At 41.8% G+C, this 21,088-nt stretch overlaps 2 protein-coding genes across 6 annotated transcripts in view; one reads left to right on the plus strand and one right to left on the minus strand.

Moving 5' to 3' along the window:
* The window catches only part of EPS15L1 (epidermal growth factor receptor pathway substrate 15 like 1), a 45,138-nt gene extending 32,820 nt beyond the window's left edge, over positions 1-12,318 (minus strand). For 4 of the 5 annotated variants that reach the window (XM_066205478.1, XM_066205477.1, XM_066205481.1 and 1 more), the window contains exons 1-12: positions 12,268-12,318; positions 7,718-7,759; positions 7,414-7,503; positions 7,126-7,173; positions 6,368-6,463; positions 5,709-5,771; positions 4,761-4,886; positions 3,209-3,268; positions 2,634-2,870; positions 1,922-2,079; positions 1,286-1,442; positions 483-545 (exon numbers count right to left, since the gene is read on the minus strand). In XM_066205478.1, coding sequence (XP_066061575.1) covers positions 483-545; positions 1,286-1,442; positions 1,922-2,079; positions 2,634-2,870; positions 3,209-3,268; positions 4,761-4,886; positions 5,709-5,771; positions 6,368-6,463; positions 7,126-7,173; positions 7,414-7,503; positions 7,718-7,759; positions 12,268-12,297 — 1,170 coding nt within the window. In that variant the 5' untranslated portion in view covers positions 12,298-12,318. The remainder of the gene's footprint in view (positions 1-482; positions 546-1,285; positions 1,443-1,921; positions 2,080-2,633; positions 2,871-3,208; positions 3,269-4,760; positions 4,887-5,708; positions 5,772-6,367; positions 6,464-7,125; positions 7,174-7,413; positions 7,504-7,717; positions 7,760-12,267) is intronic. The other variant, XM_066205479.1, reaches the window with a different exon arrangement.
* A 3,558-nt stretch (positions 12,319-15,876) lies between these two features.
* Positions 15,877-21,076, plus strand: CUNH19orf44 (chromosome unknown C19orf44 homolog). The gene is made up of 8 exons (XM_066205512.1): positions 15,877-16,092; positions 16,510-17,085; positions 17,376-17,730; positions 18,289-18,365; positions 18,452-18,914; positions 19,706-19,801; positions 19,924-20,090; positions 20,450-21,076. The coding sequence occupies exons 1-8, from the start codon at positions 15,877-15,879 to the stop codon at positions 20,525-20,527; spliced, it is 2,028 nt and encodes a 675-aa protein (XP_066061609.1). The 3' UTR covers positions 20,528-21,076.
* Positions 21,077-21,088: the final 12 nt, after the last annotated feature.

Consider the following 21,088-nt stretch of genomic DNA (forward strand, 5'->3'; position numbering starts at 1 on the left):
CATGACTATGAAATAAGTTAAAATGAGCTGCTTGCACTGGTTAGGATAAGAGTTGCTTAACTAAGTTCACAGTAGCATACAGTTTGTTTTATCTTATGCTCAGCTAAACACATACTACATGGAAAAAAAAAAAGCTATTAACTGAAAATAGCAGGAAACTTAAAGCTCTCACACCAAGATGTATTTACTGCTCACAGCTGCAGAGAACTAGTCCAGGAATAATTTCAACAGCACTGAACTGCCTGTCCCAAGAACTTCCTGCCAGATCAATACATGTCCAGTTGTTGAAGGGAAGGAACATCACCAGGCTGGCAGCCAGTGCTGGGCACTTCAAACTGCTGTGACATTACCACCATGCCAAGAGCAAGTGGCGCAGAACTCAAGAGCAGAGACAGGCAAAGGTGTAGAAATAATAACTTTTTGGAAGCTACAAAAAGCATGCATTAGATATGTGCATTCCTTTGGACAGTGCAATTACTCACACGCCGCATTTCTGTTAGTGCCGAGATCTCAGTTCCTACAGGGGTCAAGTAACCTGATAGAGTCTACAGGAAAAGGATATAGGAAAAACCTTAGGAGGATCATAGCAACAGCAATAATGAAAATATATTTAGAGTTCCAAAGCTTTTGGTTGGAGAAAGCAAACAAAAGTAAAGAAAAACACAACACAATTTATATAAAAGGTGAATGTAGTGACATGACAGGAGTATTTCTTCAATTGAGTTTCAGAAATGCACTGATATGCTGCGGAGGAAAGGAACAAAGCAGGGTCAGCAAAGGATCAGATGCTCCAGTAAAGTGGTATTCGCAGTGATGGACACAGGGCTGTGGCCTGCCATGCTACAAAGGATGAATCCCAGAAACTAGGAAGTCATCATTCCTCATTTAGCCATTTAAAAATTTTATGTTTCCACAGGAGGATTTTGGTGCTGATCACAGTCAGGGACAGGTTGCTCAACCAGCTTTTAATATTTGCTGTCACGAGTTCCCTGACTCAACCTTCTGTATGACAAAGGATTATTTTTTATGCTAGATTTTTTTTCCAGCATTATTACTCCTTGGTTTATAGAATATTTTACTCCATTTTTCTTTACTTACTGTCTTGGTTGTTAAAAAATTAGTAATATTTTCAAATGTTAAAAGAATTTTGTAAGAGGAGATAAGAAAAAACATTGGCGATTCTTTATCATAATATTAAAAAAACCCCATACAGAATTCACACTCAAAGCCCATTACTTTTAAAGCATCTAAGTTCAGTGTTATCTACAACAAATCGCTGACTTACTTGGATGGGTGTGTTCCTCTCTGTGGGAGGGATCATATCTGGAGGTAACACTTGAGGAGGATCAATCCCTTTGCTGACCTTCTGCTGAATGAGATACATGGCGAGTGCAAACTGGTCTTTGCTGAGCTTTCCCATCTGTCTCGTGTCTGCCAAAGCCCTAGTAAGAAATAGCACATACTAACAAACAAGAAAATCTTATTTCTGCTTTACCAAAAAATCTTATTTCTCCTTTAGTGAGATATATATATATAGATATATATATATGTAATTTCCTTTTGGTTCATCCTCATCAGACCTTATTTATTCGAGTTAGATTTCCATAAACAGAGCAGTATTTTATTACACACGTTTAACTGAATCCAGTAGTGTTAATCTGAGAAAATATTTAGAGCACTAGAACTTCAAAAGACAGTCACAATTCACAGACTGACCTATGGCCCCTACTCCCAGAAAAGCAAAGGAAGTATTTATTTCTCCCTTAATTTTCCATATAGCCCACATATTGCAGTACATGGACAAGTAAAAGAAGTTGGGTTTTTTGTTTGTTTCTGGCATTTTTTAATGTTAGGATCACACTCTGAATCTGAGTTCCCGGATCAGCAAGTTACAAAAACCCAGCTAGTATGGAATTCTTACCATATATGTGCTAGGAGATTCTGAGACAGACCTGAATGCATAAAAATGTCCTTTACTTCTTGGCCACTCACAAACCCATCCATGTCTGTGTCTGTTTTTAAGAAAATTTCATCGTATCGCACTTTTTCAGACATTGGTACCACCCAATTCACAGCTGGCTGCAAAACAAAATTTGGCATTTCAAAAGAACAGAAACAGCCTTTATGAGCACACTGAGTATATATAACATTATCCAGAGTTGGATGTGCTGAACATCTTGCACACTCCAGTCTGCCTGGTAAGTAAGTACTTTCACTGCATGTTTTAACTTCATACTTTTTATCTGAATAAGAACACTGACAAACACCTATTCATCAGCTGAAAAGCATTAATTCTTTGGCAATACAGACCAACTAGGCATAAAAAGTCCTCATGCTAATAGCAGGAGATTTAGAAGTAGATTAATGATTTCTTTGGTATTAAAGCAGATACACAAAACCTTACTATGGTTTCACTTCCTACATAAAGTGAAAATTCCCCCTAAGATTCCCTACCTCGTGGGCACTGATTAAAATTCACCTGATGTTCTTCCAAGTCTTGCCATTCTCATCTCACCCTCTCCACCCAAATCACCCGAACACAAGTGCTCACATGAGACAGAAATCAAAAAGTAGATTTATTTTTCCTACAGCTTACAAATATACAAAACTACAAAAATAAGAAAGACGTGTACCTGTGCTTGTTTGATGCTGTGCTTGGGAGACAAGCTCCCTGTGCTGTTCAGACTGTTGACACTGCCATGGGATGGTGTAGAACGGAGGCTGTCTTTTGGTGGAGGACTTGCAGGGAGAACAGGAACTGCACCAGGAAAGACCGATGTCTTCTTTCTTTTAGAAGGTGGTATGAGAGAAGGGGGCAATTGTGAAGGAACTGACTCTTTTTCAAGAGCTCTATAAACCAAATGCATTGCCTGCAAAGGCAAAAAAGTCAGATAACATTCATAATTATTAGAAAAAGCAACAAGATCTTCCTGTGTCAGTCATTTACATGTTAGTAAAACAAAGACAGTAAGACTAGAGATGTAAACCAGGGCAATTAGTTTTGAATGTAATTCCAACAAGTTTAATCTTGACACAGGTAAGAGTCAGTAGACGGATTTGAGGAAGGTCATTTAATAGCTCCATATGAACAATTTAGATTAGCATAGCCGACTGTAGCACAGAAAGCTGCAAAGCTCTTGAGAAAGAAATGAGCTATTTGCTTTGACAGACTGACTAGGCAGTGAATTGAGAATTTAAAGCAACCTACCACAGCAAATTCATCCTTGTCCAGGTGACCATCTTTATCAATATCACTGAGATCCCAGACCTACAGCAATTAAGATTAAAGAATCATTTGCAGACCAAGTTACATTTTATGCATTCATCGTATTAACATGCCCTCTAAAGACTCCTCACAGATTTTGGTGAAGACCATATTAGTTATATTACCTATCTAAACATTCTCTGATGAAACAGACTGGATTAGAGTTTTCTGGCCACATGAATCAACACTGGCTCTAACAAATTCTGGCTGCAACACAGGCAGGTTTTTCATCTTTCTATGATGCAATTAGAATCAACAAACTAAGTAAGAGCATTCAGAGGTGGCTTTCCGAACTGCCCAGAGGGCATGGGCTAGCAGACCATTCAAACTCCTCACATGGAAGTTCAGTAAAAAGGTCAATCCATCTCTAATTCCTATTCCATTCCTAGATGATCAGGGCTTTCTACTACAAACTATGTGCAGCTCCCTCTGGTCCCACTGAATTTCCTGTTGGAGAGAATTTAAGCATTTATCAGCTTTAGTTCATTATTACATCAGGCACAGTCAATGAAACTTGCAGAAGATTTAGAGAGATATAAAACTTTGTGAACTCCAACATAGCCCTGTTTAATCATCAGTATGACCTTGAGACACTAAAGTGCACAAAAAGTCAAGACTTGAGACTCAGTTGTGAGAACTCTGCTTAACCACTGGACCCTTGACAAACTTAAGCCCCTTGATTAGTCTTTCGTCTATTTCATCAGTGCCTTATCTTGTCCACAAACTTTTCTGGAAGAGGCAAAAGCTTCCTGAATTTCTATGGTGACAATAACAAGATAAAACCCAAAGCCTTTCAAGACTTCACAATACTCAACTACAGAAATAAAACAAATCATACTTAGATTTTGTAGATAATACAGAGCAAGAGGCACTTTTTCCTGAAAAGTATGTAACACAGATAGAGCTCTTACACAGAATGTACTCAATCTCAGAAATATCAATATGCAAAGCATTGAAGCACGTGTTTTTAATGAAGGCAGAAAAATACTTTAAGGTCTGTTTCCCTTGTAAATATACAATGGATGCACTAAACTCAGAACTGGGAAGTATTTATAAATACACATGAAAGAAAAAACAACTTGACAATTTGTACTACAAATAAAGGAGGATGTTTTAAGATATTCTCCTGTACAAACAGGGGATGGATTTAATGGTACGTCTAATAACTCCTATTTGTAAAAATGACAAAACAGCAGAATCTAATGTTGCAACAGCTATTAAGCTTCAGGAAAGTTTTTTCTTTTTTCAAACAACCAAAATCAAATTTCCAGCTCTTAAATGAACAGAAAGATAATGAAGTCAATCTACTCTAGGGCTGAAATTACTATTCTTATTTCTGAGTGGAAGACTTCAGAGTCTTAATCTTCCCGCTTTATAGCATGCACATGATGCAAAATCTCAGCCAAAACCTGATCTCTGTTAATAAATTAGATTTTTAACATTGCAACTACAAGAAGCTAAGTAGAGACAAGCTAAATCTAAACAACTTACTTACCCTTCCGAGGATATCAAGAGGTAGCTTTGAATTCATCAGTACTGGTTTTACTTTGTCTCCTGAAAGTAAACCATTTACTGGCAAAAGGCTTTCAAAAATACCATCAAACTTTGCTTTTTCTTCCACCTAGTTGGTAAGAAATAGTCTGAATAAGTAAAAAAGTGTGTTGGTGTGAGTAATGAAAATGAGATCTTGCAAGAAATGAAGACTGGTCAGTAATGTATTCATCCTAAATTTCAAAGCTTTCTTGCAAGTGCCACTGTACCGTATTTAAATGTAAACCCACAGAGAAAGCTTTGAAATTGAGCTCCTAAATCTAAGGCTATGATAGCGGAGAGATTTTACCATGCAGCAGACAAGGTGTGCTTCTGTCTTAAAGTAACTTCGATAAACTCTATAGAACTAAAACTTACTCTTCCCACTTTAAAGTACATGTAACTACAAGTCTTTTTTATTAAATTTCTACCTTTTGGAAATGTTTGCAGTTGAAAATTGCCTAAGCATAAATATCCCCACATATGCATTAAAAGTTATTTTTTCCAAATTATATATATAGCTTGTATCATTGAATACTAATTAAAACATAGGAACTCAAGCTTTAAATTAATAGTTCAGGCTGGATGTGGTGAAATAATTTGCTGTTCCCAGTGGGGTTCCTTTATACAAACAAAGTGCCTAATAGTAGAATTCTGGAAGAAATCCAAGCAGAAGATTTAAATTCATTGTTTTAAAAAATCACACAAGTGGTTGTCAAAGGGTTGTTTAACCCTTACTGCCTATCTAAAACTACACCTTGGTGTTCTCTATTGTGCACAGGTTTGCACAGAAAGAGAGGACTTCTGAAATGGGAAATTCATTTGATACAAAATTCTCTCACTGGGAAACTTAGACACAAGAAAAATATTTACTTCTAAAAAATGGATGGAATGTACTCTCTTTTACACTTACCCTAACAGCCCAGTGAGGCTCTGTCGAGGGCGGTGTGATCAGCAAAGGACTGCTAGTGTCACGCTAAAAATTAGAAAATTTTTTATTTTAATATAAATAGATACAATACACACACTTCTGGCTCTAATACTTACTAATTGCATTAAGTTCGAGATAGTCATAGACATCAAGCTTAACTACATCGAGGAAAATAGACTGCACACATACCTAAGTAAAAGTCACACTCATTTTATAGCACTACAGTACTTGGGTGAGGACATTCGGTAGATGCATTCAGTGTCCAAACACAGAACCAGCACAAGCCAAAGAGGTGCTGCAGTAGCTACTGCAGGGCAAAGCTGCAGTAGCTCCTTTTACCACTCATTCCTGTTGACCCAGCCCCAAAATAATTATTTTTCTATCCTTGTTTTTCATGAATTCAGAGTTTAGCCACATCAGCTTCCTGACCAAGCTGACCAGACTTACACACACATTGGTTTCTTGTCACTCAGCCTGACAAGACCGTGGCAGCCTTGGCTGGCGTGTCCTAAGGAACTGTTTGACAGCAGCCTGAAGCCCCAGAACCATGACATTTATGAAACAGAAGACTACTCCAATGTTCCAGCTGAAGCCTTAGTTCTCACATAACACATACCTGCATTTAAGTGGTTATTACTTACAAATTTAGGAGGTGGCACAGTCAAATTCAGACTGCTCAGGTTTACATCGTGGCCATTCTGTGCACACGCTACAAGGCGCAACGCAACATAGAAACCCTACAAACAATTGTGTTGTCTATTAAAAACCAGTTTAAATCACAAAAAATAACCCGCTTACAATTTTTACTAACACTGTACATGTGCAACTCAGTAAAAAGAAACCCCAGATGTACAGCCCCATAATGCCAAGTACCCCTTTGCTTTTAAGGATGAGTCAGGGAAAAATTTTACAGTAACAGGAAACAAAGAGGAGAAAACTGGAAGTCAGTTTTTATGAAGAACTTTCTCCTAATTAAAATTCAACAATTTCTCTTAAAAATTAGTAATGTTTTGAAAAAGTTTACCTGTATCTACAAGGAACTTGGTATTTGATATTCCAAGCCACTTTTCGTAAAAATGCTAGATTTTTTCATGCATGAAAGTCTTCAAAAATCAAATCATACTTTTCATTTGTCACTTAATGACTGTGTATCTACACAGTACACACCTCGATTATTTACAAAACAAAAGAGATACAGAAAATTAGAACCAAACTTCTCCTGCAGCCCCACTGAGTAATACACTTGGATATGAGCAGTGCTGGGGAAAAAAATCATCTTGTAAACAAAAACTCAACCATGAAAAAGATAAAGATAACTACTAGTGGTACCAGGGCTTGATTGAAACAAGGCTAACCTGGGAAAGGTAATATAGGAAGTCTACATGAACATCTAATTTACCTGTTTATCTAAGTATCCTTTACCCTCTGGGTCAGCCAAATCCCATATCTGTGGAGATACAAAAAAAAAAGTCGCTGTGAATTTCAAAGAAAACTTAGCTCAACAGTTCCTACTGTACGTCTTCTTAAAGTGTTCATTCAGCTTTCAAGTAATGACATACAATGTTACTGAATTGTCGCGTTAACGACAAAAATCTTACACAAAAGACAAATTTTCTTTTTAAATTTTTCCTTTCACTTAAAAGAAGTATTGAGACAATTACTGCGTTATCCAATTCCTTCAACTTACTTTTCCAAGGATGATATCAGAGAGACCAGATTTTTTAAGAAACAGAGCGGCTTCACTTGCCCCAACTCTCCCTGTGTATGTTGGATCTACCTGAAGGAGAAAAATTAACATTTAATTGAAACATGATGTTGTGAAAGCAGATTTAAGAAATGGTCTCTCGCCTCTAGGTCAAAGGGAGTTACACAAACTGCATGATCACTCAGAATTCACACAGTTTTAGCACTGCAATGGGGAAAACAAAGAGAAGGAAATCTTGGGAAATAAGAAAATGCACTTTATTTTAACTTTTTTTTTAAGAACATACCTGCTTATAATATGTTTCATATATTGGATTCCCAGTAGAAAACTGGAACACAAGTAAGAAAACAGAATAAACAATTATCAGAATTGACAGGAAAAGAAACCTTTAGCACGTCGTGTATCACTTCTATCAAAAACCTAAAATAGTGTGTTAATTTCATGTGTTACAAACTGGACACTTGAAATTTAAGTGTGGATAACAAGATCCACCAAGACCACAGGCTACTGTCATCTCTTAAAACTTCTCACTAATCAGGATTCCTACCTCTCCTCACATTTCACTTAATGACACTACATAGGGATAAGGTTTTCAAGAACAGATCTGAATTAATTGCTGAAGTATTTCAGATCTCAGGATGAGAAGTAACAATAACAAAGGCCCGGCTTTCAACATAATGCTGACCTGACTACCTCCTGCACCGTATACATCCTTACGGAATATTTTCAGCAGACTATTATGCACACACAGAGCCCTGTGCTTGTGTTAACACATTTTCAGCACTAGGATCTTAAACTGAAACAGAGTAAAGAAAATAAAATTTAAAATAACCAAACCAAACCAAAAAAACCACACCACAACCCAACCCAACCCAAACCAACAAAATACAGAAGGAATGGCAAATTAACACCACTCACAACCCCCTGACAATGTTTTTGGAGGATTTCACCTTGGTGTAATCACTGCATTACACTAAAGCCGCATACCCAAGGGAAGCCCTGCCTTTTCACTGTACTAAACAAGCAGATCCCGGTCCCTCTTCCTGACATTCCGAGCAGATGGGAACTGGAATGCCAAAAGACGCAGAAGCCCCAAAACCTATCCTCTCACTCGCCTCCTACAGTTGCCACATGAGCTCTAGCCCTGTGCAGGTTATCCCTCCACACTGCTGTCCTCAGCCTCAACGCCAACAGCAAAACCAATCCAGTCAAAAACGGGTCAGTCCTTAGAGCATTCAGAGGCCTTAAAAAGAAAGCAACAAAACAACCCAATGGAGACTTTAACAAGTGAGACGCAGAGATGTCGCAACACCTGCTTGGGACAATCATTCTCTACCTCCGGGACAGCAGCCAGACACCTGAAAAGGAGTATTTCACACTAAGTCCCACCACTACTATGTCCCCTCCCAAATGTCACCTTCTTCCTTGTCATCCTCATGGATTTCCAGATGTTTTGCCTACTCTGAGAGGACAGAAGGCAGGAACACGATGAAAGAAAAAAACAAGCAAGAACACGAAAATTTTATTTCACATCAAGAGAACCTTCTTGTGAGTTTACAATAAACATGCTAAATTTTCATTTAAGGAGCTATCCATAACAACTAAGTTTTCTGAATTGAGCACAAGCAAACGCTGACTCTCTGATGATTACAGTTCTATTTGAATAGAAAAATCGTGATTTTCAGAACAGTTTCCTAAGCATCTCAAATGTACTTCCCTTATATCCATCAACAAAATAAGCTGCTGCATTTGCCAACATCAGTACCCTCCGGAAGCTCTTGCTCTTCCTGATGGCGGACAGGATATCAGAAGGATGCTGCAAACATAACTCATAAATCTGACTATTCTTTGTGCTGGCATGTAAACGATAGGCACATACAAGCATTGCGTTCCTGTCCAAGCAGGAAACACATCATTCAGAGAAAAGGTGGAAGTAGGAAATAGCCTGTTCCACTTTGAATAAAACCCAGCATGTTTCCAGCCAACTATCACCAAACTATGAACCTCTTGTTTATCAGAAAGCTCAGACAAGAGAGTCAACCACCAACTACAAGCTCCTGTGACTGATACGGTGAGTGACCTAGAGCATGCAGAGACTGGACTCGTACCAAGATACAGAGCAAATTGCTCTAACAGCAGGACTGAATGATCTCATCCCATCACCAGACATTCCTGTCACCCTCATTTGATATTGTCAGCCATGACGTGGAGCTGACTTACCTGGCAGAGGCAGCAGGAACCAGGGTGATGTGCCTCAATGCTGTGAAATTCCTTCTACAGCAAATTACTCACCCAAATGCTGCTGGAAAGCACTTCAGCATCAATTCTCTACTTGCAGAATTTTACAAAGATTCTCTGACCGATTTACCTAAATGACTGCACCTCTGTGATGAAGAAGACCAGACAAAATGGGTTCAAGTGATAAAAATAGCACAGCTCTCTATCTACCCATCACCACATGTGATGACATCACCATCATTCAAGAAGATTCTGTAATTTGGTGACATCTGCTGATGAAAGACCAATCCAAGACTGTCAATGCCAGCAGAGAAAAATTTGAAGAGCGCACAGTTGACGATGTCAAAGCACAACCTGTTAGAAAGGTTCAGTCTGACTAACAGTTTATCCACCTCGTGGCTCCTACGCCTGTTCTGTATTCCCCAAAACATCACCTTTGACCAGCGCTTTAGACCATCTCTCAAACAGACCCTTCGGAGCCCTAGTGCCTTGCTGTTTTATCACCAAGTTGATTTCCTGTTCAGAAATTCAAATCTTGAGCCTGCACACTCACAGCAGATCTGTACGCTGTGTTTGTGGTGCGCAGTGCACACACATGGATACTGCTCCAAGTCCCTTAGTGCAGGTCTGGGAAAAAGGCAGAAGTAAGCGCCTGGCACCAGAACAATTGATACAGCCAGTTCTCTTTCCTGAGGTCATCGTGGGGTTACAAAGAGCTCTGGATCACATTAATTATTTTAAATAAAATTATTATTATTATTATTATTATTATTATTATTATTATTATTATTATTATTATTGTTGTTGTTGTTGTTGTTGTTGACGATAATATATGATCAAATATTTTAGGCCACTTGAATTACTCATGCTGTTTGCAGCTCTTAATATGTTGGTATCAACAGTCTTATTTTATATCTTTCTGAGTGGACAAGCCTCAACATAATAGCACACGTACCCTCTCATGTTTCGTCTAATTCCATTTCTGGCGTTTACTCTTATTAACATCCATCTCCTTAGTAATCACAAAACTGAGGCTATTAAAGGAGAAAGTTTATTACTTTAAAGGAAATTCTGTTCACTGCCCTGATTACAGCTAGATTACCCTTGACAGTTCAATATAGGAAAACAAGTTTTAGAACTTCAATGCTTCCACTGAATTAGTTGGAAAATACCACAAAAATAACTGATAAGTCTACTGAATGTGGTAGACTACTGAATTTATCCCCCTAAACATAACGTTTTCTATCAAAAAGAATACCACTGATACCACTGTCTCAAAGATCAACAAGAATTTAAACAGAGAAAGTAGATTTCTAGAGTAAATACTTGATAGTTATTTGATTTTTACCAACGTACTACAGAAGTTTCACAACTACAAACTCTTTAACATCCAGAGTTTGACTTACATATTTTGCACCACATTAATCAATTGAAAATTTTTGGTAACAGTTTTTGTGCACACGGATGTTTTCAGAGGTTTCTGATTATGTTCACTTACTTACACCGATGTTAATCAGGACTCCTGCTAAACAGAAGCTAAACAGCAGTACATGTTCTTAGTAAGACACATAGCAAGTTATGTTATCCAAGCACCCCGTAACTCCATTGAGAGATAAATTTTTAGAGTACTGCAACTCAAAGATCATTATTAAAAGAAAATCGATATATTTAAATAATCTGAACTACTAATCGTAGTCATTCTGAATGCCTGACTGGCCTCGGCACAGTGTAGAAATTAGTTTTAATTTCGAGACATTGAAGGGAGTTGGGGTGATGTTGCTTTTCTTCTGCTTTAAAGCAAATAAGTAAACTGACTCCCTTCACAGGGCTATGGAAAATAATTAACAGAGATCATCACATTGCTTAGGCTTGAATTATTTGGGTGAGAAATCAATCAAAAAACTTCTAACAACAGAAATCAACCCAGGGACCCCTAGCACTCAACCAGAGCTGGAAACAGCCTCTCCCAAGGGTCAGGGATACGTGCCCTGTCCCCCGCCCTGCAGAAGCTCATCCTCCTCCTGACAGGGGAACACCTCCCGCTCATCCCTCAGCCCCTTCCCGGAGTCCCCGCGCTGCGGCCGCGCTCTTCACGCGCCTCCTGAACACCCCACGCAGTCACGACATCCTCTCACAACAGCTCGGCAGCTCCAGGCGGCACCAAGCCCCCGGTACGAACAGGAAAACCAGGCGACGTGCGGAGCACCAGCCCTTTGCCTTCAAACCCCTGGCCCCCGCTAATCCAGACGGCTCGGGGTGGAGAAGCGGCAGGAGACCCCCCAGCCCCACCCCAGGGACGCAGGTCCAGGGCCTCCATGACAGGAGGGCGCCGGCGCAGCTTGTGGCCCTCCAGCAGCGCCCGCCCCGGCCCCGGGGCGCACAACGGGCGCCTCTCGCCGCCCTTGCCCTGTCCCTGTCCCGCTCCCCGCCGCACCCCGACCCTCATTCCCCGCGGGCCGAGCCCCTCCCGGCACAGGGCCTGTACTCAGCGTCAGCCCCGGTCCGGCTGCAGCCGCCTACGGTGCAGCCCCGCTGCCGCTGCCCGCGCCCGCCCGGCCGCCGGGGCGGAGGGCCGCGCGTCCCCGCGCAGCCCGGTACCTGCTGGCTGAGGGGGATGAGCGCCGCCATCTTCCACCCGCTGGGTCGGGCCGCGGCCGGGGCGGAGCGAGGGGCGGGAGGCGGTGGCGCGGCCGGGCCGGGCGGGCCGAGGAGACGGTGGCGGCGGCTGAGGAGGCGCCGGGAGCCGCCGGCGGGTGACTGCGGCTTTATCGGGGTCCGGCAGGCGCCCCTCCACTGCAGTTCCCGCTGCCCGCTGCGCTCTACAGAGTCACTGAATCATTTAGAACGGAAGAGACCTTTTAGGTCATTGAGTCCAACCTTTGACCGATCACCACCTTGCCAACCAGATCAGAGCACTGAGTGCCATGTCCCGCCGCTCCCTAAACACCTCCAGGGATGGGGACGTCACCACCATCTCCGTGGGCAGTCATGTAATCCCAAAACGAGTGAGGTTTGAATGGACTGCGGTGGGCCACCAGGTCCCACGCCCCTGCTCCAGCAGGGCCATCCCAGAGCACATGGCACAGGATTGTGTTCACACAGTTGTATAGTATCTCCAGTGAGGGATTGCAATCTGTTCCAGTCCTCAGTCACTGCACAGTAAAGAAGTTCTTCCTCATACTCAGGCGGAACTTCTTGGGCATCAGTTTCTGCCTGCTGCCTCTTGTCCCGTTGCTGGGCCCCACGGAGCACGGCCCGGCCCGTGCTCTGACCCCTCCCTGCAGACGCTGACAGACAGGGGTGAGGTCCTCTCTCAGCGTCTTCTCTCCAGGTTGAACAGACCCAACTCCCTCAACCTTTCCTCGGCAGAGAGATGCTCCCGTCCTCGATCAACTTTGCAGCTCCAAACCCTGTCAAAGCATCCTTATCCCCAGTGAAGCTTCTGGTCTAGGATCAAAGTTTCAGCATCAAATACACCAAAGTCAGTAAGCCCCTGACTGCAGAGTATAAATCCTGAGCAGCAGCGTGACTGAGGCTGGATCACCGTGATCACATAAAAGTTAAATCAACAGGAATCCGTTTAGGAAAAAAAGGTGCAGGGCAACTGCCGTATTTCAGAGCTTTAAAAGTTCTGCACTCCAGACTGTCACTGGAATTGTTTTACAGCTCTTGGACAAGCAGAAGCAGAAAAATTTGATCTCAGTCAGTCACCAGACTACAAAGTGGCACAGCTGACATCGGGGCTGCCAGGGATCCCCCCACTTCCTTTCTCCTCACCACACAAAATCCTCTCAGCCAGTGTCCAGAGGTAAGTGCAGAGCCCTGGGCTCTGAAGTTTGCCTTCATTTTTTTCTAAATTTGTAGCATTAGTTCTTGGGGGAGGAAGGAAGTGCAGAAAAGCAGAAAGACTTGAGAAAGGATTGAAGGAAATGACTGAAAAAGTTACAAGATTGAGCTACAACACAGGTCAAACAAAAAATCAGGTGCATCATTCATTGTTTGTAATTCATTTCCCTCATTGCATTAGGAAAAAAAAAAAAAAGACAGCATCCAGGCACTTTGTATGCCTATTTCAGAACTGTGAAAGGGAAAAAATCTGTCCAAATTAAAAATTTTAAACTTATACGATCAGATTTGGGGACGGACAGACTGCTGTCACTCTCACACCACGATGGAGCTGGAATGTTCCAACAGGAGATAAGGTTGCATTGACTCAGTAAGCTCTGAAACTCTGACAGATGCACAATGGCTACAGGAGTTAAGCAAAGCTTGTCTCCTCCTTGTTTCTAAGTATGTTGTGAAGCATTCTTTGCCCATTTGACATGCTGAATTCTTTATTGGAACATAAAAGTGCAATATTTCCTCAACAAAAATGAGTATTCATTTTGCATTTAATATTAAAGCATTAAAGTGTAGAACAGTTACAAACCTCATGCTTTATTACAGGTGGTTTCAATACATTATAGCAGTGTTAAGATACAGTTAATAAATAATCTCCAACTTTTTCTATAGACAATTTAACTGTGACAGTATTTTCAATAAAAACAACAGCAACTAGTCACAAAATCTAATGTTGCATCAAAAAAGTCTGTATTAAAACAACTCCATCGGAGCAGATTTCCACAAGCTATTAACAAAATCCCATAATGCTTACATGATGTAAGCAGAAAAAAAGTGAACTTCTTTCAAATGAATATTAAAGCTCTTCCATCTCAATATCATTCCCCACTGCTCTGTCCCTTCCAGAGCCTTCTTTGTTCTCTGATTTTTTTCTTCAACTATTGCTCAAAGTATTTTTCCTTCATAGTCCTTTCTCTCTCCTGGTATTCCTCAGCTTGCTTTACATTCATTTCCTTTTCAGGACCATGGGATTCCAATTTCCTTTTTATGCACCCATAGTTTCTCAATCAGATTAGACAAGCCGTTTTTAAAATGTGGAAATAAAGAAGGAAAACACCAATGGGAATTTCACATTCACTTCATTTCTCCCCATGTTCCATCTCCAAAGGCTTTTGCATAAACCTCAGCATCCGTTATCAAGAAATTGTAAAAAATGGTGCCAGCTTTCACTTTGGAAGGAAAACAGCAAAAAACCCCAGGAAGTCTGTTTCCTTAAGAGTCCACAGATTACCCATCTGATTCGGTTTCCGTTCCCCCTAGGACGAACTACGTGTTCAGAATAGAGTCAGGCAAAGAAAGTGGCTCAAGGTGTTTCCCTAGCTAGGAGTAGGAAATTATTTATAAACTGTATAAAGGAGTCTTCGCCACAGTAGAATACCATTTTGTAGTATTATTATTATTATTATTATTATTATTATTATTCATTCCAAAATTCAGGTCCTCAGCACTAGTTCCACCATTGGTTCAGGTTCATCCCAATCCTTTAACAGACACAGGAAAATAAGAAAGCAAAACCAGTGTACAATTCAACTATATTAAAAAGAAATTTGATAATCTACTAACACAGAATAAAGAGAGCAAATTACCTCAGGTTTGATGCCATTTAGATCATAAATTCAGATTCAATCATCCCAGTCGGTGGGTTTCTTTGATCATTAATTTTCCCCAGTGGTAAACAACCTGAATCATCTTGTGGGTTGCCAGATGCATTTTGTTATCAATTTTTATTTCATAAGTCTGATCTGGCATTATAATCAAAATATATTATCGGTGTATATAGCTGTGTACGTCTGTCAGCCAGAGTTTTAGAGATAGCAAGGGAAAATTTTTAGGAACCTTAAACTCAAGTCTTAGGAACTGCCTTGCAGCGAAATAACCCTGGAACATACTAGAAAACTAACCCAGAAAAATAACAAACTAGGCAAAATAGAAATTATCCATGGCATAAACTCAATAGCCATGTAACTGTATTACAAGTATATAATGATGTTAGATGCCTAATGCCAAATTTCAATGTGACACACGAAGTACCAGTTTCACCAAGCCCCTGGAAATGACACACAAGTACAAAGGGCAGGTAATAGCCTACAGTATGTTGTTTCAGTGAGGGGTCTTAAAGCAAATCCTGCTGAACAACTGGATTAATTCCCAACTCGCTCCAATAATTAGCAAATCGCGGCTTTGTAAAAACCCTCATTCATTGACCCCGCTGCCTGCTGGGGTTTGCAGTCGGGGCCCCCGGTGCCGACGGCCGTAAACCCGCTTGTGATTGGCTGGCGGTGCCGAAGCGCTCGCGCCTACCAATGAATGGGCGGGGTATTGGGGAGTCGCGGACTCCAGTCGTCCAGGGCTACAAGGCCGCGCACCAGAGAAGCCCTCGCCGCCTCGGGCCGGGCGGAGCTGGCAGCGTGTTCTCTGACCCTGTCCCGCCCCATCCCGTCCGTCCTGCCCCTTTCGTCTCTGTCTCATCTCGTCCCGTCCCGGATGGCCGCGATGTCTCGGGCACCCGCGGGCCGAGGGCAGGTGAGGCACCGGCGCCCTGTCTCAGCCTGTAGCCGGGCGGCCTCGGCCGGGGCCGGTGTTTGCGTCCTGTGTGGGGAGGGATCTGTACAACCCCCTTCCTTACAGCTCCGTGACAGAGGTGTGCAGTCAGGTGGTGACCAGCTCTGCTACCTGGGAACCAGGGACAGGACGAGAGGACAGTCTTAAACTGTGGCAGGGGAAGTTTAGGTTGGGCATCAGAAAGAATTTCTTCACAGAAAGGGTGGTCAGACATTGGAAGGGGCTGCCCGTGGAGTCACCATCCCCGAAGATGTTTAAGGAAAGACTGGCCGTAGCAGTCAGTGCTTTGGTCTGGTTAACAACGTAGGAATCAGTCACAGGTTGGACTCGATGATGTCAGGTCTTTCCTAAGGTCAGTGACTCTCTGATTCTTGGCAGGGCCACAGCCACGTACCCCGCAGGACCAGCACCCGTGGTGACCTCGCGGTGGTGGGCACAGAGCCGGAGAACGCTGGAAGAGCTCCGTCCCACCACGGCAGGTTCCTGAAAGTGTGCGATGGAAACTCTCGTGGGATCCAGCGATGCCAGATGCCGGGAAGCACCGTGTGGGCAGCGAGCAGCCGTGCGGCCCAGAGCACTCTGGGCAGCGCCTCCCACAGGCGGTTAAGCTCAGTCCTAGATAAAGTGGCACAACTAGAAAGCAAAATTATGGGTCAAAAAAAGCACCTGGAATTGCAAAACACTGACTCGGGCCTCAAGCCTTTGGCTGAGGAGTGCACTCCATCTGCCTCTAGGCATGAAGGTGGTGCCAGGGGCAAGGAGTACTGGAAGAATTACGGTACCACCAGTGGGAATGGGACCCTCAGGGATGCCTGTTCTCATGAAAACATCCAAAGCCCTAGAAGGAATGTTACGGTTAAACGGCTTGATCTGGATAGTGATGAAGAGGAAATGAGAGAATTGATGGAGAGCTCTTTGGGGTTTTCCAGTGTAAATGGGAATCAGAAGGTTCTGGTAAGTGATGCTCAGTGGGGTAGAAAGGTAATTGCAAATTTTTGCTGGATTATGTCTTTTTATTAATGCTTCTGTATAATTGTTTTAATCGGTTGATCACTTTTTGTTTAGATAACACCAGCAAATAAATTTTAAATTTACATTTGTGTCTTGCTCATGATCGGATTCAGGTTCACATCTTGACATGTTAAAATTACTCTCTTTTACCCACAATGATTTGTTCTCCCTTCAGCAATCTACACGTAACAATGAAGTAACACACAAATCTCTTTTTCATATTCTTCAAAAAGAGCAAGACTCCAGTTCCATCAGGAAGTGCACCTCTGTTTCGTAAGGAAGTTTCACCAGCAGAGTTATCTAAAGCATCTTCTTTTCACGACAAAGACTCAGAGGAAAGCGTGTTCGGTAAAGTTAATTCACCAGCACCTTCACTCACCAGCAGAAACCTGTCAGGACATACCACGAGGTCTCAATTGCTGTCGTCTTCCATGAAAGACAACACTGTAAAGATTGCTCTGCCTAAAGCAGGCTACACCAAGCAAAGGCAAGAATCCATTGAAAGTGAAAGAAGTGAAATAAAGTCATTAGATGAATTATTTTCTAAAGGAGCTGATGCAGAAGATCCAACCAGCAGCAGTTTGAAGTGTAAGATTTCTAAAATACTGTCTCAGTAGACTCAGTATGAATTGCATTGATAATCTCCTCATAAATTCTCTTAATAAACATGGGGAAAATAGTCACTTCAAAAGGATTCACTGGTGAAATTTTACATTAACTAAGGCCCGATCAAAGTAATCTCTTTCTTTTTTCTAGTGTAATAGGTTTGTATTTTTCTTGGCTTTTGACTTAATGGGTTCAGATTTATGATGCTGCCCTGAGTGACATTACGATGTCAAAACAATTAGAACATTTAGAGTAGTTTTCATGTATCAGTGGCACAATGTACCAATGGGTCAGAGTGAGAACAGCTGGAAATGAGAGGCAGCAAAAATCTCTTGAACTTCAGGAATGTCAGCAGATCGAAGGAGGAAATTTTAGGAGTTTCTACGAAGTTAAAGAATCAATGACTGATTGCTATTACTTTTCAATACTAAACTGGGAAGGTAGTACTGATTTTTTTGTTTTTTCCACTTTCTTCACTTACGGGAAAGCGTACTGTAATTTTCATGCAAATTCTCACGCGTAGGTGTCATTTGTTTGCAGACTTCAGACCGAATATCCTGAGCCTTGATGATCTGGCACCAGGTACTACCAGTAAGGCAGCAGAATTAAAGCAGAAAGTAAGTAGAAATTTCCCACTAGCACATATTCCTAGTCTGCCTTCGTTTGGTGGAGTGTGGAAGTTCTAAAATAAATACTTTTACAGGGAAAAGACATTCAGTTTGCTCAAGAATCAAACAAATATGTGAAAAAAGATACACTGCTAGCGGAAGAGGACCAAGCTGCTCTTAAAATGACCAGTGCGGTAACTGGCGTGAGGGATTCTTCCAAAGAAGACCTTGAAAGATGTGTCTCTGAAGCTGAAATCTCTCAACATTTAAGTGGAGTGTCCTCAGATTTCCCTCCACACAAACAGGATTATCTTAATCAGAACGAGAGAACTCTTAATTCAGAATATTCTGAAGATTTTGAAAGGTCTCTGTCTACAACAGACAGGGAATCTGTAGAGGGACCTGCTGGGAGCTGCCTCTATTCTGGAGCACACCCGTCTCCAGCGTCATCCCCGTTGGTCACCCAAGAGCAGCCCAGCCAGGGGCACCAAGTGACGGTCACAGAAGCCGCAGTTCAGACAGGAGAGCCTCCTCCGTTCACCTACTGCTGGGCAAAGGGTGAGTTCAGCAATTACTGCCCTAGTCAGGCAAGTTTTACACTTTTATATATGCCAGCCCAGTCAGCCTTGATAGACCAGTGCCAGCTTCCCCTCACTGGTGCTAAATACAAAATTTTATGAAGCCCAACACTTTAATCTGCTGTCCACAGAAAAGACTGGGATTCAATATCATAGTAAGACATGTTTTTTGCTTAAAAATACTTCCCAGCAACAGAGCTCACAACAGCACGAGTACTCTCACGAGTACTCTCAAATGAAATTCAATATTCTGGTCTCTTTTCTATCGTAAATAATAGCATTGTAGTGTTACTAAAGTGATTACTCATTCATTGAGTTCTTTTGCATTGTACTCCTCTCTTGGGAAAACGTTATGGCCCCATGACAGGATCAGATACGAGCTTTCGCATCCTGAGGGGTAGCTACCTGCCTAAATCTCTTTATTTAAAGGAGAAAGTAGTAAGAGCCACCATTCCTTGCCACACTCGAGGAGAAAGTAGAAACTTGAGTGTGCTTGAAAGCAGAAGCATTGAGTACAAAAGTCTTTATTTTTACTCTGCCTAGGGTTAGAAAAGGTGCTTTCTGCAATGGTGTTGTGAGCCTAAGATTAAAAAAAATTGTGGAAGTTGTATAACTATGTCAACATATTTTTGGCTTACAGAATTCTCCTGTTAGGCTGTACAGTGGTTTTAGGACAGCTGCTTCACCAAAACAACTGGTGAAGAACCAAGCAGTAGCACTAAACCTTTCCACTCTCCCCACCCGGTAATTCTGATGCTATCCTATGTACAGCAAACCCCTCTGCAGTGCTTGCCCCAGCTGTTGGAACCAGCTACATCGATCCAGTGCCAATTTCCAGTCACGTGATCAGCATGGATGCAGTAGAAGGTACCAAAACCAGGTTTATTCTTCTTTCTCGCTCTATTTTCTGCACCTAAGCCCAGGTTGGTTTGTTCAGCCCTTGCTGCCAGCTATGCCTCACCGCAGTACATCCTGTCCCTTTCTCACAGCCCTGACCGCCTACAGCCCCTCAATTCTCGTTTTACACACCATGTGCAAGCAGCACGTGATGCTGACCCAGCAATTTGTCGAGAACGTTCACCACCTTCACACATCCCTCGTGGAGTCATTAGAGCGTGAGAAGTTCCACTACCATACCCTGGAAGAGGCTAAAGAGGTATTTATGACGAACCAGAGACTGAGCGCATGTATATTCCTTTCCAAACGCCTGTGGTATTTGCGGCAAACCCAATTTCTTTGCATATGATTAATTAGTAAGTCTAAAAGAAAAAAAAGACTGAAGTCCTGCTGGAGGCCATAGTTTTTAAAGATTATGATTTCTGCTATAGCATTTAGCTGGCCTCAAATGAGCAGAGATCATTCAATTCAGATGCTGCAACAGAAGGGTCACTTTCTGTTGCTAGTACAGAAACGTGCAGGTATCTTGACATGAAGATTAGTTGCTTTCTACTATTTAATAAATAATAATCTACATAATAAAGACATTAATTTATTAACTTTTTTTTTTTTTTTCAGTACATCAAGAACCACAAATCCCCACCTCTAACAATTGAGCAGGCGCTTGAAGAAATTCAGAGAGCCCAAGAGAAATAACTGCTTGGACAGTTACTGAACTTTAAGTGACATTTGTATTTACAGCTCTATGGCTGAAACAAGAAACCTTTCCAAGTCGCACAGATAAATGGTTAGAAACTGTACTGGAAGGATTTGTACAAACTGCTATATTAGTATAAATTAGTTAGTACAAGTTGCTAATTATTATACATAACTTACTTATCTCTACCTGAATGTTTTACTCATGTACACAATACAGGCATACACATGAACCTTCAGCCAGACTGTGTCAGCAAAAGAGACATCAAGGTAACACTTCGGTCTAACGGGACTGTGATAAGTCATCACAGTGCACACTTTTATCCAGTGAATTGTGAGATCTGTGATCGCATCTACAATCGTGGAAGAAGTGAAAGTCTGTACTACAGCCCCTGAGAAACATGACCACAGCAGAAAATTACCATATCCTGACTTTAGTGCCATTATCCCAACAGCATTTCTATATAATGCTTCCGTGGGTGGCTTCTCCCCTCACTAAATGTCAATCAACGCAAAACCAGCACATCATCCTTGTCTGATTACAACAAACCCATGCACACA

The sequence above is a fragment of the Chamaea fasciata genome, unplaced genomic scaffold (assembly GCF_029207755.1).
Source record: "Chamaea fasciata isolate MVZ Bird 193981 ecotype frontalis unplaced genomic scaffold, bChaFas1.0.hap1 SCAF_28, whole genome shotgun sequence".
Lineage (NCBI taxonomy): Eukaryota > Metazoa > Chordata > Aves > Passeriformes > Sylviidae > Chamaea > Chamaea fasciata.

What these genes read in the sequence shown, in the direction of transcription:
- CUNH19orf44 (XM_066205512.1), top strand. Translation starts at nt 15,877, where the DNA reads ATGGGCGGGGTATTGGGGAGTCGCGGACTCCAGTCGTCCAGGGCTACA. An exon ending in CAGCAGAATTAAAGCAGAAA is followed by an intron (nt 18,366 to 18,451) that starts GTAAGTAGAAAT and finishes ATACTTTTACAG; the next exon opens with GGAAAAGACATTCAGTTTGC. An exon ending in CAGCATGGATGCAGTAGAAG is followed by an intron (nt 19,802 to 19,923) that starts GTACCAAAACCA and finishes CCTTTCTCACAG; the next exon opens with CCCTGACCGCCTACAGCCCC.